General features: G+C 48.2%; 1 protein-coding gene across 1 annotated transcript in view; it reads left to right on the plus strand.

The window, feature by feature from the left end:
- Positions 1 to 12,816, plus strand: part of LOC146184557 (uncharacterized) — an 87,091-nt gene extending 74,275 nt beyond the window's left edge. Inside the window, exon 5 of the mRNA XM_084608811.1 lies at positions 12,675 to 12,816. Coding sequence (XP_084464937.1) covers positions 12,675 to 12,723 — 49 coding nt within the window. The 3' untranslated portion in view covers positions 12,724 to 12,816. The remainder of the gene's footprint in view (positions 1 to 12,674) is intronic.
- Positions 12,817 to 20,234: the final 7,418 nt, after the last annotated feature.

Below are 20,234 nucleotides of genomic sequence, written 5' to 3' on the forward strand. Positions count from 1 at the left end.
TCAGAGCAGACAACTGACTCATCCTCGCAATCCACAGTTTCGTTGCATCTGAAGCAGTTCACAGACATTTAAATCACTTGGCAGCAGCAGCGACAAGAAAGCAGCAGAGGCAAACTACGTGAGATGAATTATACATACCTGCAGATAGAGGAAGTTGAACTTTGCTTCCTCGAGCTTTCACCACTGCTGCCAAAGTAAAGAAGCCGAAGGGTGTGTCACAATGAGCTGTAGATATCAATGCTGTCTGTGCTTTCCTTTGTTGACGCGAAGTTTGGATAGCAGAGTCCAAGAAAGTCTCCGCAGAAAGACCGGATTGGTCCTGGTCGCAATTTTGGCTGCATACAACGGCTTTTGTTGAGGCTGTTTCCTGGCACCAAAGTGCAGCAATGGGCCCAAACACGTGGCACTGCAGAGAGAAGAGGTATAACGTTGGGTCCACTCTATTCGCCGCTGCTACCAAAGCCAGTCAACATAGACGGGCCCACCGTTCTTCCAGAGGATCTCACGTTATCCGGTAATACACAATGCAAGAAAAACACACTACATGGCATGAGACGCCCGTTTCACGTGGCCAGACAATATACAAAGCAAGAGAAGGAGCACTAAAACACTTGTCTGTGCTAGCACATGAAATCCGCAAAAATACAGGGCAAGGCGAGCGATAACAGTACTACGCACTGCACAACACGAAGACAATAACAAGGCCGCTTCTCAGTCATTTGCAATTTTTCACTGCATTCTTGAATCCAAAATGCCGAATATTGTTACACACAAGGCTACAAGGGACTTATCCTCACCAAGGTGTTACGAGCGAAATTTATTGCTACCCTTTACTTTACTCCCTGCAATGCGGGATATCTGCTCCAGTAGAACATTGGCCTGTACACAACACTTAATTTAACACAAATTGTAGAGAATGAGATTATCCAGCCCCCACTTATTTTCGGCAGGTTAGCAGTTAACATGCTTGTCTGCTTGGGCAGCGATTCCTTTGCCACAAAATGTAATTACCGAGGCTTGTACTTGCGACCACTAATATTTAACGACTGCTCTGTACAATTTAAGCAGATGTTTGTTCCTGTAAAGTGGCAGAATGAGGCCAGCCTACTCCTCTCATAGTTGTCACATTGCTTTTCTTTTCGTAATTGTTCTTCATTATGTGAGTGAACCTCTCAAAAGACTCCATCATCTCAATCCTCAGCTAAACAAGTTGGATGGCTGCATGGGTTGCTTACTGGATCAGCACTTGCTGCAGACACCTCAAGTTATGAGAATTCATGCCAGCTGCATGCATTGACTGGCTTGCTATTCACATAGCAAGCATGCTCACGCATGCTTTCTCGTCCCCTTGACATGCGCAGTATATAGGTGGGCTGTGTTCATCTTATTTCTGCATTTGCTGAGCTGATTTGATGGTGCCACATTGTACATATGTTGACCTTATGGCATTGGTACCTTGTCTGCATGGACCTATGTGGCTTCTGTACAGGAAGTGCTTTGTAGAGCATGCTTTTTGTGTGTGCCTCATAATAGTTTGTTCTGTACCTTTGTTGATGCCACTCATTTTTTCACTCTTTTATGTCTTCATAACAAATGGCGACTTAAAATAAGATACTTTTTCTTTTGTACGAGGTGTGTTTATTAAAACCGGGAAACCTAAATTCTGTGTATTCCTCTGAAGGGAATCTGTCCCTTATTGCGTGTATCATACCGCTTGGCAGCATTCTGTTGTACTTGCCGAGCCGGTGGTAGACACACCGTAAAAACTGCTAGTAAGCACCAAATCTGCAGTGGACGAAAAAGGAAAGCTGATTTAACAAATGTGAGAATACATGACTGCAGTTCCAAAAATATACTTTCAGAGCTTTGATTTTATCACTGCATTGCAGCTGTAGGCCATATTACATCTATCTGTGTTTTAGCACAGATGTAATATGGCTTATACACAAATTCAGTTTTGAAAAATGTTTCCTTTGATTTATAGAACTTAGGCACCAAAGTGACTCTAGCTATGATGGACGCCATGGAGGATGTTTCCACCACCTAGGTTTCTTCAGCATGCACTGACATTAAACAATTTACAGATGCCTTGTTTCCTTGAACAATGCGTCACTTCGAAACTGTGAATTAGATTTTTGGAGAGCCAATGCAAATTTTGCGAAAATACAAAGGTAATAATACAAAATCTTGCAGAGGCGCTTTATGATACGAAAATTGGTGCACTGAGCACAACTAAAGAGTGAATACTCTTGTCACATACCAGTGTATCTCCCGCTGGTACTATAGAGCGGCCGGCCGGTTGTCCATCAGTTCGAAATGGAGGCCTCTATAGCGTGGTGGATGTTGAGCACTGCGGCATAAAATGCAGCGTTCTCGGTGATGCATTCTGCGTTTTCTTGCACCAGGGCATTCACACTCCACACATGCGGCAGCAAAGGCTTTCCTGCTCGGTGTCATCAGGCGGCATCGGCTGCACTGGCACCTACAAAAATTTTCGGTAGCGTTCACTTCCGCCCTTGCTTGACACACAACGCGCACAATATTCAGCGAATAAGCAGACGCATAGGGTTGCAGTTATTGCATCGGTAAAAAAATGCGCGTGCCTAAGATATTCTTGTTTCACTCATTCATCTATTTAGCAGCTTTTTTGCAACATCACTCACATGGCGCTGGCCGAAAACGTGCGTGTGCCTAATACTAGTACTCATTTCACTCAGGTACAATTAGCAGCTTTGTTTAATCATTCGCATATGGCGCTGGTCGAAAACCGGTACGCCCTCATGAAATTAGGAACTAATAACAAACGATACACGTAGCTGTTGCATAGCGTACCGCGTTACAATTTTATGCGGTTCATCGACCACTTACTTACCAGTTGTTGCCTCGGTGGACATCGCGGTAGCCCGCTTCCTCACTCTCAGCAGCGTCGCCCGGACCATCGAGCGGCGGGCTAGGTGACGGGCTGCCAGAGGGTCAAACCAATAATGCTTCTGCGGGCCCACATTGGCGGCAATATGGTCTTCCCATAAATCATCAATATCGCTTGAGGACGGCCAGGACGGAAACGACAACGACGGTGATGTCGTGGTCAGCGCGGACACATGTGATGTGTCACGCACGTCTCCTTCACAGCAGACGAATGCTTACACATCCGCGTAAGAAGGTTTGTGAGGTCACGTCATCACTACCTTTTTGCGCTCGCGCGTCGTCGACGTCAAACCGCATTTCGTACTGCTAACATTGGAAACCAAAACTGACCCTGATAAATCGCTGTGTAATTAATTATTCGTGGTGCGCTGGAACTTTTCATGCCCCATTCTAGACCACTGGGTACCAAGGCATCAAGCAGAACCATAAAATCAGAACTCGAAATATTGCTGTCTCTACCCTTTTAATGTTTTTGGGTTCCTTTGCTTTTCAACATGCCAAATTTATTGCCATAGTCGGCTCGTCTAACTGCGTCACATTTGCCTTTTTGTTTCTCTCCTTTCTTGTCCTTTGTCGGTGTCCTGGGCATGCATGTAGTAAAGAAATTAATACGCTGCTGCGTGGACCTGCATATTTCCAGATAAACGTATGTAGAAGAAGGACGTTCAGGACGGCGTCGAGGTCGACGGGGAAGCGGGGCGATCAAGACCAACATGATCTGCGCGATGGCAATTCCACACACCTTCTTTCTCATCAGCGTCCAGCGAAGGGGTCCATCGTCTTCTTCACAATGCCCCCCAGGGAAAAAAGAGCCATCCTGGCGATTTAAGAGGACGAAGACACGATGGGGTCGTAGAACGGCTTAAGGCGCTGCACATGAACAGTTTCACGGCCACGGCGTCGCAAATCGGAAGATGGCGTAAGCGGCTCAACAACATAGTTCACTGGTAAAGTGCGCTCGACGACGCGGTAGGGCCCATGATACTTTGAGATCAGTTTTGTTGAGAGGCCGGGGCTGCCGGATGGAACACATAGCCACACGAGGGAGCCGGGCTCGAAGGGCGGTGAAGTCTTCTGAATGGTGTCATAACGATATTTTTGGCGCCACTGAGAGTCGGTTGTTATTGTCCATGCAATCTGGTGGCATTCTTTTGCGTGCTGTGCAGCTTCGGTCACTGTGGTACATTCTGATGCGTAAGGTTTGTAGGGGAGGACAGTATCAAGGGGAGCAGATGGATGCCGACCGTAAAGCAAAAAAAAAACAGAGAGAAACCCGTGCTGGATTGCGTAGCAATGTTGTACGCGTAAGTGATGTAAGGAAGGACAATGTCCCAGTCTGTGTGGTTGGATCCGACGTACTTCGCGAGCATGTCATCGAGGGTGCGATTAAATCGTTCAGTAAGGCCGTTGGTTTGCGGGTGGTAGGCGGAGCAAGTCCGGTGAATGATTTTGCACTGTGCGAGCAGGGCTTGAATGACGTCAGATAAGAAAGCACGGCCTCTGTCACTGAGTAATTCACGAGGAGCACAGTGACGGAGAATGAAGTTGTTCAATAAGAAACCGGCCACATATCGGGCTGTTGCAGCTGGGAGCGCGGCGGTTTCGGCATATCGCGTCGGGTGGTCGACGGCGACAATGACCCAGCGATTGCCATCAGCTGTGTACGGAAGAGGGCCATAGAGGTCAATTCCAATGCGGTCTAAGGATCTAAGCGAGCATGTTAGAGGCTGTAACTCACCAGTCGAACGGTGAGAAGCACGTTTGCGGCGTTGGCAAGTCAAGCACGATCGAACGTACCGAAGTATCGAGTTGTACATACCGCGCCAATAGTAGCGAAGACGGATTCGAGTGTAGGTCTTGAAACCTCCGGCGTGACCGCACTGCGGATCGGCGTGAAAAGCTGTATATATTTTAGTCCGTAGATGGCGCGGAATCACGAGGACCCATTTCCGTCCACTCGAGTTGTAGTTGCGCCGGTAAAGGAGGTGATCCCGAATCTCATAGGGGGAAGCTTGACGGCGAAGTGCGCGTGAAGGGGTAATCACTGAATTGTTGGAAAGGTAGTCAATAAGGGATGCGATCCACGGATCCTTTCGTTGTTCAGCGGCATGTCACTGATGTCGAGGGAAGATACCGCAGAGTCCGAGACGGAGAGGCTGGCAGCGGTGAGCGAGACAAAGCGTCGGCGTCTGTATGCTTGCGACCAGATCGGTAAATAACACGGATGTCATATTCTTGTAGACGAAGAGCCCACCGTGCCAAGTGGCCAGAAGGGTCTTTGAGTGATGAAAGCCAGCAGAGGGCATGATGGTCCGCGACTACATCAAACGAACGGCCGTAAAGGTGGGGCGAAACTTTGTGAGGGCCCACACGATGGCCAAGCACTCCTTTTCCGTTACAGAGTAGTTCGCGTCGGCTTTTGTGAGAGTACGGCTGGCATACGCAACTACGTATTCACCGAAGCCGGGGGGGGGGGGGGGGCGCTGAGCAAGCACAGCGCCGATGCCGACACCACTGGCGTCTGCATGCACTTCGGTGGGCGCCTCAGGGTCAAAATGGCGCAGGATGGGTGGGGCTGTGAGGAGGCGGCGCAATGTGTTGTAAGCGTCCTCGCATGCTGGTGACAACAGCGAAATATCTGAGGTATTTCCGAGGAGCTGAGTCAGCGGGGCGACAATGGAAGCAAAGTTCCGTATAAAACGCCGAAAGTATGAGCACAGGCACAAAAACTTCTTAATTGCTTGATGGTAGTAGGCTTCGGAAACTCGGTCACAGCTCGAAGTTTGGCGGGATCAGGACGTATATCCTCCTTCGACACAACGTGGCCTAAAATGGTCAGCTCACGAGCAGCGAAACGACCCTTTTTCAAGTTGAGCTGCAGGCCGGCGTTCGCAATGCATGTCAAGACCTGCTTCAGGCGAGAGATGTGGGTCGCAAAGTCCGGCGAGAACACCACGATGTCGTCATGGTAGCAGAGGCACGTCTTCCACTTCAGGCCACGCAGTATAGTATCCATCATACGCTCGAATGTAGCAGGGGCATTACAGAGACCGAAAGGCATGACGGTGAATTCAAAGAGGCCATCGGGGGTGACAAATGCGGTTTTAGGGCGATCTTCCGCAGGCATGGGTACCTACCAATAGCCGGATCGTAAATCGAGCGAGGAAAAGAGTTCAGCACCTTGTAAGCAGTCCAATGCATCATCTATACGCGGAAGGGGGTAGACGTCTTTTCTTGTGATTTTGTTCAGGCGACGGTAGTCGACGCGGAAGCATATAGAACCGTCTTTCTTCCTCAGTAAGACAACAGGAGAGGACCACGGACTGTTAGACGGCTCAATCACGCCATTCTCAAGCATAGTATGAACTTGAGCTTCAATAACTCGGCGCTCGGTGGCAGACACTCGATAGGGACGCTGGCGCAGAGGAGCATGGGAACTGGTATCAATGCGGTGGGCAACAGTTGATGTGCGGCTCAAAGCAGGCTGATGAGAGTCGAATGAAGAGCGGAACTGATGAAGCAGTGCGAGGAGTTCAGAGCGTTGAGGGCCAGGAAGACTGGCATCGATGGAGCGGAGAAAAACGTCGGCAGAAGACTGGTCCAGCGCAAGAACAGGCGGTGTGAGTGCAGCCAAATCAGCGGGCTGCGAAGAGGGTGTTTCGTCAGCGGGGAGAATAGAATCCATGAGCTGGATGATGCCAAGGCATTCACCACGACGCAGGGATACGGGAAATGAGAACGGATTAGAAATCCAGATCGCGGTGAGGCCAGCTGATATAGAAAGTACGGCATAAGGCAGGGGGAGACTTTTGCGGTTTAGAAAGGTAGGTGATGGGGTGAAAAGTAGATCGGTACTGCGGGAAAAAGCAGAAGCGGTGGGCACAAGAACGTAATAGCACGCAGGAAGATCAGTATCTTCGGCAACGACGACTTTGAGATAAGGAACGTCCGGTGGTGGTTCGTCTAGAGCAAAAATCTCCAGTTCGGCACGAACACAGTTAATCACCGCATTATGTCGCGATAGAAAATCCCAGCCCAAGATGAGATCATGCGAGCAGGAAGTCAAAACGACGAACTCTATTGCGTACACAACTTCCTGAATGACGACTCGTGCTGTGCACACAGCTATAGGCTTTATCGGCTGGGCATTTGCAATGCATAGCGACAATCCTGAAATTGGTGTCGTCACTTTGCGCAATGAACGGCAAAGACTTGCAGCCATGGCAGAAACAGCAGCGCCGGTGTCGACCAGAGCCAGTACTATAACGCCGTCAACACAAACTTCAAGCAGATTTTCAGGAGATACGTGAGGCCTTTGACAGTTCGCTCGTTGTGCAGTTCTCGCCTCAGGAACTGCGGCATTCAGTTTTCCTCTTGCGCAAGATTGGTACGGCGTCGCAGAGGGGATAGAGAACGGCGACGCGGCGAGGTTGAGCGGCGAGGAGAAAAGGTGGTACGGTCATCCGCGACGGAACTTGCAGATGGATCGCCGGCGGCGTACTGACCTCGGGGCGGCTGCCAGGAAGCTGACGTTCGGTGCGGTAGAAAATCATCGGGAGTGCGATTTCGGCAGTAGCGGGAAATATGGCCAGGAAATCCGCAGGAATAACAGATGGGACGGTTATCACTGGTTCGCCATGGATTGCGGCGCAGCGGACGTAGTGGAACCAATGGCTGTGGGGCCTGAAGAAATTCTTGCACAGGCGTAGCGTACACCGCGTACACTATCCGCATCCCTGAGGCGGCCGTGGTCGTGCAGCGACGGCAGCGTACGTCAGTGGTGCGATAGGAGTGGGGCGCATGTCAGTGGTGGAGCGACAGGGACGTCGGTGTATGAGAGGGGCTCCACGGCCGGCGCGGTCTGAGGCATGGGCGCTGGCGGAGGGGCAGATGGAAGGGCCTCCGCCACGCGGTCGGCGATGACCTGTCGAAGGGGCGCCAAATTGCGGGACAGCTCGCAATTTGTTGGTAGCAGAGATATTTGGCGAGCAACTTCCTCGCGGATGAAGTCTGAGCTGCTGCAGCAGCGAGGAGGTCTCAGATGTTGCGGAGGGGCCAGAAAGTGACTCCGCAAGCGTGGAAGGCTGTCGAGGGAGGATGCGCTGCTTGCGCAACTCATCGTAGCTCTGGCAGAGGTTTATAACTTGAGCAACGGTAGTCAAATCCCGGGAGTTTAACATTTGAAAGGCGTCATGTTTGATGCCCTTCATGATGCGCTTTATCTTCTGTGGCTCGGACATCTGAGCATTTACGCGACTGCACAGCTAGAGTACATCTTCAATATAACTTGCAAATGTCTCGCCGAGCCGCTGTGTTCGATCCTGCAAACGTTGTTCGGCGCGGAGCTTTCGTACTGCTGGATGACCAAAGACGCTTGTAAGACTAGCTTTGAATGAGTCCCAAGTCGTGATATCGGCTTCCTGGTTACGATACCACAAGGTGGCAACGCCGGTCAAATAAAATGTGACGTTTGTTAACTTTGTGGCGTCGTCCCACTTATTGTACAAACTCACTCGCTCGTACGAAGCAAGCCAGTCTTCGCAGTCAGAGTCGTCAGTCCCGCTGAAGAGCGCAGAGTCTCGCTGGCGTAAGGAGCCAGAGCAGACAATCGGCGGGGTCATCGGGTTGGCTGGGATCTGTTCGTCGTTAGCCATGCGAGTTACAGGGAGCGTGCGGGTGCGAAGCTCCAGCGTGAGACAAGGTTATCGGGCCGCACCTCCACCAAATGTAGAAGAAGGACGTTCAGGACGGCATCGAGGTCGACGGGGAAGCGGGGCGATCAAGACCAACACGATCTGCGTGATGGCAATTCCACACACCTTCTTCTTTCTCATCAGCGTCCAGCGAAGGGGTCCATCTTCTTCACAAGTAGCATAATTGCCTCCGAATTGTACATTGCTCAGCCTGTTGTCATCGGCACTGATACTGAATCATGGCGGAAACAAACACGTAATGGTGCCACTCTCTTATCACGACCTCTGCTGGGAAACAGTCTTGCAGTCTACAAAATTTTAAGCGACAGTTTTAATCGAAGATAGCAATCAGACTGCAGGATGGTATTCGAAGATTTACATTGTGTTAGTTGGTCCTTCATTACTGTAACGTAAGCGTGTGCTAACAAAATACACAAGAGACCTGTATGTTATGAGGGTGACATTCACTACAATGGCGGGCAGTCCACAAATGCAATTGTGGCTGTAACGCTGACCCCTCTCGCTGTTACGCGTCATTCTATCCGCATCCCTGAGAGCACGTGTGGAATAGACGGCGGTAGCAAAAGGTGAGGCCGCCCGCTGTCTTTATGTAAGGTTTTACCTATCCTTGTGGCACCTGTAGGAGTAGAAAGTTTCTGTCGTGAATGTCTGAGAAAGAAAATTAATGCACTTCGTGTTCTTAAAACTTCAGCCGCAGTCATTTCCTCTGGGAATGGTGTCGTCCATAATTAAAATTCCACAAGGACTAATAAAATAGTTCAGATAAAATTTGTTAAATTCCGTTTTCATTGGCATATTTAATGTAATACTTCTCCCGAAAGAGTCGCATGCCAATTCGGAAGCTTTTATATGCTCGAACTAATGTCCACATTATTCTCACACCCGTTGATCCCGGCTACACCCTTGAGCATTATATGACAACTTGCAACTACGCCGAAGTTCCGCTCCAAGCAAAACAATATCATTCACTGGCCGCACATCATAGGAACGCAGGGATGATGGGAGAAAACAATAGATTTTCTAGTAGTCCTTTAGTTACTATTGCCTTTATACTCACTATATTCCTTGTTCCCTATCCAGCACATAATTTTTTCAACAGAAAATCAAAGCATGTGGCAGATTCTTAGAACATGGTGGTAACATTTTTAACAACCCGCCTCCACACCCCACGTAGAAGCAGCTCGTGACAGTCAGCAGATGACGCATGTAGAAAGGAGCTTTAGGTATAGGGCATACTTCAACTGACTGCAAAACAACGTATTGACTAATGTACCGACTGGAAAAAAAAATGTGCTGGTGTTTTTGTTCATAAAATTACACCTCAAAGCTGCGTGTGTTAGGTATGCTGTAGTGGAATAATACAAACATTTCAGCCATGTGAGGCTTTTTACGTGCACTGATATCGCAAAGCCCTAACCACTGATATATCACCGCGCGGACCTTAGTTTTAAATTCTACTTTGCAGTATTCTTGGTTTGATCGTATTTCCCGAATCGGCAACTGGAAGAGGAAAGAAACGGTTGCATTACAGGGCGCTGAGCCAGAGGCGTTCAAGAAGCCTGATCACGAGCAGCAGTAGGCTTCACTCGGAGCTAGTGGATAGAAGGCGCAAGAATGGATGGCACTAACACGGAATAAACATGGACACGGCTGCAACTGAAGAGTTATGGCACGCCCTGGCATTTTCCAGCACTATGCAAAGCTCGAAGCCGATAAGAACAAAAAGAAAAGCAATTCGCATATGTCTGTGAAGATCATTTTAAGACATTAACGCGCACGCTAAGCCAAGCACGAAAGTTCGTTTTCCGTCAGGAATATAAAATTGGTGCTGACACGAACGTCACCTGGTTTTTTATTAGAATAGTTCAATAATTTATGCGGTGTCTTTCTTTGTACTCACTAATGACACGCGCGTTGGAAAAAATGGGAGCACAATATTTGCTGCCTCTGCGATGAGCAGCAAGGTGCCGCAACTTTCTCTGCATCGTTGATGCTCAAACAACCGTTTATTAAAATATCTTCCAGCTTACCTGATACATCCCTTGCCGCAAAATTATGTAATGCTGTAAACAACTCCTACCTCACATGGTACAGAAAGGTTCACTTTGTTTTATGGAGCAGCCCTTAGGAGACACCTCTTCAGAATTTACCTTTGCGCACAGTCTACCTAGCGTTACAGGTGCAGAGAAAACAACTTTCATGATAATCCTGCTTGTAATCTTTTCCAGGTTGTGGCTAACGCTATGCATGTACGGAATGACTACGGTCTCATTCTCTCGTTGATTAGCTCCATTATGTTGACACTTCTTTAATATACAGCAGTTCACAGAGAACAGCAACTGTTTTTTTTTTGTATCTAGCAGCTAAAAGGCCTGAAACTGTGGGTTGGCAGTTGACAACAAGATATCTGATTGGAATTCCTAAAGCAAAAGGTGATGATACCCCTTTTTACTACTTTTGAATGAGCAGAGGCACTGGGCAGGAGGGGCTTATTGGCTCTTGGCTCATAGCATCAGCCGACATAATAAGATCAAAAAACATGCCGTCATTTTTTGGAGCTTCATATGTCAAACCTGAAGTTTGAAGGCTCTCTTTAAACGCAGAAACAACACTAGCAGTAAAGCAGAAGTCCTTGTGATACTCTAGTAATACCACGCAATCGTCAATATACTTACATATTCTGTGAATGTGAGGTTTATGTCGCACCCCTGATGTATTTCTGATGGAAAAAGAACTAGTTATATAGCGGGGCGAGCGCGTTGATGCTCATAGTTATCGGCACAAAGTCATGCAAACTGTTTTTGTTCTGCTCGGCTCCGATCTCTGCACATTTTAAAAAAGGCAAGGCCATACAATAGATCTTCAGTTGCCATAGCGCCATGACCGTATTTATTCTGTGTTCGTACTGTCATTCGTTACACCTCGTATCATTTAGTCATGTGCCACATAGCCGAACAGCCGGTTTATTGATTCTTCACTCGAAGTCTACTTTTTAATTAAACGCCCGGTGTATACGACAGGTGTTTCAATGGCTTTATGTGAGTGGGATGATACATCGCAGAGTAAGCTAAATCAGTTTTGTGTTATATCACCTAAGCATCAGCATGCGTTAAGTTCAGAATGAATGGCGCATCCGGCACTGCACCACAAAATATCCTGCGTGTTTTCGAGCAGGCTATAACAAACCTATTTGAAGGCGGCCGCATCTATAAGGCTTCTCTTAGCAAGCGTCAATTACTGCCCCATTGAGAAAAGAAAAAAACGCGTTATCATAGAGCGCACACGAGCATCCCCGACTCGAAAGCATAGCAGTGTACTCCGTACTCGATACTACGGAGAGAAATCTAGAGGGCGCCATGCTGGCCGGAAAAGTGCGTGCTCATAAGGATGCTCAACCATTCTGAAGAGTGCCCACCTCAGCGCTTGCAAAGCAAGAATAGAGAGACCCGTAAAACGGCGAGCAGGTTTGGTTTTCATTACACGGACAGAGAGAGATGTACCATCGGTAGCAAAAGTTGACGAGGTGCGTACTCCTGGAAAAATATTTATTCCAGAAGTGCTTCTTGACCCAGCCCCTTGATATATGTACTGTCGACAAAAAAAAGATAGGCTCCCTCATACGTTGATAGATATCACGCGACTCGTTTACTTTACTGCGCCGAAATAATCACTTTCCCCGCGATGACGTCCCGTAAACGTCTGCTGATAGTACATGAGAATCACAGAGCTTGTGATAGTCAGGCGGCACAACGTAGTTGTATCGATTTGCGGCTGGTTAAGATCGCGGAAACGGTAGTTTACCGCGGCTTACGCTCTGGCGTCAAACCAGGATTGTGATGGCTGCTTGTACCCTGTGTAGAGATATACTTCTCACCATGAGTGATTAGAACGGGGAGCCTGGCGAGAATTCATCCATCTCACTTACAACATAAATGTTTCTTGGAGTTTTAGGAAGCCTTTATGGCACTGCACTTTTTAAACAAAAAAAACGGTATTTTCAACATCCACTCTTCCTTTTTCCCCTGTTTTTAGGTTCCAGTTGCACCGTGGGACCTCAAGACCCCGGATGCCGCGGATCTAGCATTGATGTGTGCAATATCGTGCATATGTTCTACCAAATGCACGACCATATTTGCGGGCATCATGAGGATCATCTTGCTATAAAACTGCTTGAAAAAGCCGGTTTCATTTTTTTCAATTCTTTTGCATGGCAAAGCAAGGGTTGGTCGTGTCATTTCTCTGTAGTTCATGACAAGGTTAACCGGTCCCAGGAATCCTGAAATATTTTAACACAAGCAGTGTCGATGTATAAACATCTTCCTGCAGTTGGTTTGCTTCGTACTTTGTCGACCGAAATTCCCGACATAACACCACTTGGCTCACAGGCCCATGATATCCTCACGCGCTGTGAGCAACCAGAGCCAACGCCTTAACAAAGCATTTTGTTTACACTAGCATTCTATTGCTAGCGTTTACGAAATTGAGACGTTGAATGTGAGGTTGTTGCTGATTACAGATGGGATTAGCCTTGTGGGTTCTGCCGGAAATTGCTCCAATGTAACGCCACTTCAATAATAAACAGTGTTTATAAGTCAGTCACACATAATCACACATAATAGATAATGGTCACTACTGTCACCATATTCAAACCCATGTAATAGATAAGTCACTATTTCTGCCATTACATTCAAACCCACAGTTTACTAGTCTGTTACCCGATTGCGAACTGAGAAATACTGACTAACTTAAATCTTGTGATCCACCTGAAGTAAAGGGCTGCAGAATAAATCGGTCACGTGTGTTCCCTTGCGTCTACCTGAACCTAAGTGCAACTTTGTTTTTGTATTTCGCCACCGTAAGTATGCCGTTGGCACGACCAAGTCCGAACTTGAGACATTAAGCTGTGTGTCCGGATGTACGAAAGCGCCAACCCACTCACAACCGGCCGAACATGAAGTGGCTCAAACTAACAAACCAAAAGGTAGAGGTAGTGAAAAACAAATTGTAGTGTATACTTTATAGTTCTAAAATTCCATCGTATCTTGAGACTGTTCATTCTCGCTTGCTCGTCGCCAGTTTTGCATGAAAACTCCGCGTCTGCTTCTTCAGACGATATGCAGCTGGGTACCTTACCCCTCCCCTTCATGGACCACTGCCTTGTTGTGGCGGAGGGGCTTGCGAAACTCGATGAAGTCGTGAGCTCTGCTGTGTAGGGCCACCCAAGATAGACAGGTTACGGCAGAGAGTTTTGAAAAAATTTGATTCCCTGGAAAAGGTAATGGCAACCCACTACAGTATTTCCTGGCAAGAAAACCCTATGGCCAGTCAAAAAAACATTAATAATATGGTGCCGGAAGATGAGCCCCCAGGCTGGAAGGCGTCCCATATGTTAGTGGGGATTAACAAAGGGCGATTCCTAGTAGCTCCACGACGAATGAAGCGGCTGGGCTAAAGCCAGAAGGACGCTCAGGTGTGAATGTGTCAGGAAGCGACCGGAAAGTCCGATGTTGCAAGGAGATATATCACATAGCAATAGGAAATGTACGATCTATAACGCAATGTAAACTGGATGTCGTCAAATGAGAAATCGACAGATTGAACTTTGATATCTTGGGTATCAGCGAGCTCAAGTGGACCGGAATTGGAGAATTTTTTTCCGGCGACCATTATGTCTTTTATTGTGGGCACGAATCCAGAAGAAGCAACGGGGTCGCTCTCATAGTAAACAGAAGAATGAGCAAAGCAGTGCTGCGGTACAACCCCAAAAACGACCGAGTGATTTCACTTCGGATCCAAGGCCACCCTTTCAACATAACAGTTACCCACTGCTGAAGAAGCTGACATTGAGAGATTTTATGCTGACCTGCAATGCCTTTTAGACCGCACTCGATCATCAGACGTCCTTTTTCTCATTGGAGACTGGAATGCTAAGGTGGGGACCGAAGAAATATCCGGAATTACAGGCAAGCTCGGTCTTGGTGAGCCAAATGAAGCTGGGCAGAGGCTAGTATAGTTTTGTCAAGAAAACAACCTGATCATAGCGAGTACTCATTTTCAACAGCATAAGAGGTGCCTATACACATGAACTTCACCTAACGGTCTTTACAGGAATCAGACTGATTATATTATTTGCCGGCAGAGATGGAGGAGCGCTACACAAGTAGTAAAAACAGACCTTTGGCCGATTATTGCACCGATCATAGCTACTTTGCGCCAAATTTAAGCTTCGATTGAGGAAAACACAGAAAACTAGAAGTCCTTTCAGGTATGATCTGGACCAAATTCCATCAGAAAATGCTGTGGAAGTGAGGAATCGATTGCAATTAGATCTAGAAGACAGAGAGCCTGAAGAGATGTGGACTGATGTTCGTGATATAATACAAGAAGTTGCTACTAAGGTAGTTCCAAAGCAAAAGAATTGCAAGAAAACAAACTGGTTATCCGAGGAGGCTTTGCAAATAGCTGAGCATAGAAGGATGGCAAAAGTTATGGGGGAAAGAGAAAGATACAAGATTCTCAATGCGGATTTTCAGAAAATAGCAAGGAGATGAGAATGCCTTCCTGAACATACAGTGCCAGGCAGTTGATAACAGCCAACTGAGGAACACAAGAGCTCTGTTTAAGACAATCAAAGATATCAAAGGAAGCTTCTGTGGTAAGCTGAACGTGACAAAGGACAAACGAGGCATGGACGTCACTGAAGCCTCAGAGATAAAGAAGAGGTGGCAGGAATACACAGAAGAACTGTACAAGAAGGACCCGAATGTGCAAACCCAACGTAAGACGGTTGTGATTACTGATCTCGAGCCGTGCATCCTGAAGAGTGAAGTTGAATGGGCCTTAGCCAGCCTTTCTAAGAACAAAGCTAGCGGAATTGATGGCATTCCAGCTGAGTTGCTTCAAAACCTCAACCATGACGCTGTTAACATTCTGCATACATTATGTCAGAAGATTTGGACAACCCTGCAGTGGCCACAGGATTGGAGGAGGTCAGTTTACATCCCATTCCAAAGAAAGGCAGTGCCAAAGATTGTTCCAACTACCGCACGATCGCGCTTATTTCGCATGCTAGCAAGGTGATGTTGAAAATCCTCCAAGGAAGGCTGCAGCAGTATGTGGATCGGGAGCTTCCGGACGTGCAAGCTGGGTTTCGCAAGGGCAGAGGAACTAGAGACCAGATTGCCAACCTTCGCTGGATCATTGAAAAAGCAAGACAGTTTCAGAAACCCATCTACTTCTGCTTTATTGATTATGTGAAAGCGTTTGACTGCGTAGATTACAGCAGATTGTGGCAAGCTCTCCAAGAGATGGGAGTTCCAATTCACCTCATCTGTCTCCTCAGGAACCTGTATGAATGGCAAGAGGCCACAGTCAGAACTGGGCATGGTCTTACTGATTGGTTTCCGATTGAGAAAAGAGTGAGACAAGGCTGCATACTGTCTCCCTGCCTATTTACCTATATGCTGAGTGAATCATGAGGAAGGCCGGTCTGGACGAGTCTTCAACTGGAGTGAAGATTGCTGGAAAAGGTATCAGCAACCTTGGATATGCGGATGATACCACTTTAATGGCGGAAAGTGAAGTGGAACTCAAGAGACTTTTGATGCGCGTAGAAGAAGAGAGTGAGAACTTTGGGCTTAAACTGAACATTAAAAAGACAAAGAGTATGACGTCTTGCCCTATCAAGTCCTGGAGCATCAAGGGACAAGAAGTGGAAGCTGTGACAGATTTTCTCTTCTTGGGCTCCAAGATTACCCTGGAAGGAGACTACAGCCATGAAATTAGGACACGCCTTCTTCTGCGAAAAAGAGCCATGGCCAGCCTTGACCGCCTGGTAAAGAGCAGAGACATTAGTCTGCCAACCAAGATTCGTATGACTCGTGCTTTGGTCCTTCCAGTTGTGATGTATGGATGCGAGAGTTGGAATGTGAAAAAGGCTGACAGGCCGAAGAATTGACGCGTTTGAATTGTGATGCTGGCGGAGACTCTTGAGAGTTCCTTGGACTGCCAGAAGATCAAATCAGTCGATATTGTCGACCATAAACCCTGACTGCTCATTGGAGGGTCAAATTCTTAAGGTAAAGCTCAGCTACTTTGATCATCTGATGAGAAGAGAGGAGTCGCTGGAGGAAGATTTGATGTTGAAAAAAGGTGGAGGGTCACCGGATGAAGGGTAGGCAGCGAACGCGAAGGTTAGATGGCATCCTCGAGGCGCTGCAGATGAAGTTATGTGATATTAGGAAGATAGTGAGAGACTGGAAAGCGTGGCGTGATAATGTCCATAGGGTCACGAAGAGTCCCACACGACTCAACTGAACTGAACCCTACACCTAGACGCTTTTTATACGTCTAATCGTTTCAGTAATACGTAATCGATAAGGAAGAAAAGCAAACGAATGAGTAAACAACTGAATTTACTGCTTAATAGAAAAGGGAGCTCTTTCAAATGCGTCTGTTTCACACAAAGTTCTTTTAGCGATTGCTTCCCAACGAGTCCAACTACCGCCGTCTTCATTATCCCCGCTTCCCACGTCCTCGCCCCGATCTTTTCTCCCCACTCGAGGCTCCAGCCGTCGTCGAGCGCCTGGCGCGACCCAGGGGGTCGAGCGACGTCCTCCTCGAAGGGGCCAGGAGGTCGTAAATTAGACCGCCCGAGTGTCTGAAAGAGCGGGGATGGTGGTCGAAGTATTCCCCGCGCGGACAATCGTTCTTTCGCGAACAATGTTCACTACACATTCCCGCCCGAAATGGCACAGGCATTTGACAGACATAGCAGTAACTGCACAAGCTCTACTGGGTAGAGCGCTTGTAGCGGACGACGCAGGGTTGTTCCTCCGGGAAGCTGCACAGTGCACGATCGAATTCCCCCGTCGGGACCAGGGAAGGTTGTCTCGACTATCTTCCAGAGCTGTCTGGGCTGCACAGTTAGCCACAATGAAAAAAAAATGTAAAAATTATACTATGACATACCGGTATTCGACCACCTCGCCCTCTGGTTGCGAGACGACCCGAATGCTGATGCACCAAATATACACGCAGACTCAGTCTAGCCAAAGGGTGTCTTGTGTGAGTGTTGCCCTATGCTATGTCATTACAAAGAAATTATTACAGATCTAAAAGAATATAAGTGAGTAACTGTGCTCTCGAAATTTTTCTGTTTTCAATATCAATATTTTTGCAAACCATTTTGAAGAATAGGCTCCTGCCGCAGAATTTACGACCACGATGTCATGAATCAGGGTATGATAAGACTGTGTGTCTGAGGGTGATGAGCTGAATCATCAATCGACCTCGCTTTCTCTCATGACGTGAATGATGTGGGTGGTTCTCGCACTTGACTGACTTTCATGATGACAATTGCAAGCGGCCTTGCACCCGAAGTTCGCTGTCTGTTGTTTTCCCGGCGGAGACTTGGCGACCGTCGCTGAGCCATCCAGGAGGATCCGGGCTGCGGCGATTGTCGATGTGGGGACGGGGATCGTGACTGCCGCTGTGATGTTGGCGCACTGCGCTGCTGGGCTAAGTAGTCCTCAATGTCACGCGGTCGTTGACCTAATGAAGGGCGAGACATGTTGATGGGAAATCCGGGCAGTCTCGGCTGTTGATAGGGGCAATGGCGATATAGATGTTGTGGCTCCCCGCCATGGAAGCACAGGCGCTGGCGATTTGGGGTGCGCCACAGATCTGCCTTCCGCTGGGGTGGTCGTTGGTTATCGATGTACGGCTCAATATGTGCAGAATACAGTGAGCCTTGATCGGGCGGCGTTAATGGCGTGTGAAGCAGGTACAGGGCTTCGAAAGATATCTGAATAAGTTGGACAATGGTACTCCGTGGGAGAAGGCGGATCAGAAGCCGGTACCGAAGGCCTCAATGCTTGAAGGTCTTCGCGGACAATGCTAGTTATAGAGCCGACCATCGGCTGAAGAGCACCGAAACCGTCTGGAGCTCTTCGCGTAAAACTGTTGCGTAGATTCGGGGTAGCCGCGAAGGCCTAAGGTGGCTCCACATCCGAAGCGGCGAGTACCGGCCTGTCGTAGGTGGTTGACCGCTGCTGGAGCATCCTCTCCATTGTGACTGCTTCCGCAAGAAACTGCAACCGGACTGGATGGATTACGCACAAGGCCAGCGAAGAGTTGCTCTTTAAGGCCGCACAGGAAGTGGCGCACCTTTTTGTCTTCAGCCATGGCCGGGTCAGATGGCCAGAAGAGCCGGGTCATGTACTCCACGTACTTAGTCTTATTCGGTATCTGCATGCGAGAGTGTAAAGCCCTTTCGCCCGTTCACATCGATCCGCGCTGATATAAGGCTCATAGATGCGTCGGAAGAACTCGCGCCACGATGTTAGGGCATTTTCTCGTTTCTCGTACCAAGTACTAGCGCCATCTTTCAGGCTGAAAAATACATCTCCAAACTTGGCGGTGGCGTTTCACTGATTAAACGAGACGACCTGTTCAAACTCGACGTGCCAGTTTTCCTACGTCTTCGGTCTGACTGCCATAGAAGGCCTGAGGCAGTGGTGGGTACTGCAGCGTTTAGTAACCTAGCTTGAATTGCAGGTCGAAGGGCGGCTGTGGTACTAAACTCCAACTGCCAGTGCTCAGGGGGCTGGCTTTGATTTATCCGGATAGCAAGGTGAACAGGGGTGCTGACAACTACAGGAGTTGAGTACTGAGCGTGCGAAGGTGTGCGGGACATATGCTGGGATCGATGCCAGGCGCCGACATCAAAATTTTTGACGTAAAGCAGGTCTATAGACTTCACGAAAAAGGCTGGCGAGGATTTTTGAACAAACAGCATTCTGGCGACAGCGCAGGACCAACTTCAACGTGGTTTTCTTTCAGATGCCACCTCAGAACACCAGGTCGCAATACCAATGGGCACGTCCCTTTTTCTTTTGTGGACGATTATTACAATGGTCGTCCCTCATCCAGAAGTGCTTGATGAAAATGTACCGAACAAAAGCGATATAGAGTAAGGCATGTTTCCTTCAGCATAAATAACAGTACGGTCAGTTAGCTGCACGGTTAGGTTACTTAGCTTATCGACACATTGATCTGTCACATTACACCGGCGACAACACTAGCACGACCAAGGGTCGCCTACCACCGCAATGAGATTTTCGTCCCCGCGACGCCGACGGAACTGATCAGCGAACGGTCGCCCGATCTGTTTTGGTCGGATCGGATGCAGAGCGAGAGCATGGCACCCGAACAGCTGCGCTTGTCTGTAGCTTAACGGTGTTAGAAAAAAGAAAACAAGCAGCTACACTTTATATATTCCCCGTTTCTTCAGCAAGGACCTTGTCCAGAAATGTTAGTCGGCGCTGAATTGCCGGCCAGTTCTGCGACGAGTAGGCCTAGAGCGATTACGCGGGGTTCAGGTCTACAGTTACGACGATTACGGAACGCGAATTCACAAGCTTCACCGGTTACATGTGGCCATCGAGCGTAGTTCTGGCAGTAGTGGCCCTAAATCGACGATTCTTGCATCACAATGGGCGTGCACATCGAGCCGGAGGCATCCATGGGACCCTTCTGGCTAGCGCAGCAGGCAGTGGATGCCGCCGCTTGTGGGTACCCGGCACAGGCAGG

The sequence above is a fragment of the Amblyomma maculatum genome, chromosome 7 (assembly GCF_055883805.1).
Source record: "Amblyomma maculatum isolate TAMU_Amacu chromosome 7, ASM5588380v1, whole genome shotgun sequence".
NCBI classification, from domain to species: domain Eukaryota; kingdom Metazoa; phylum Arthropoda; class Arachnida; order Ixodida; family Ixodidae; genus Amblyomma; species Amblyomma maculatum.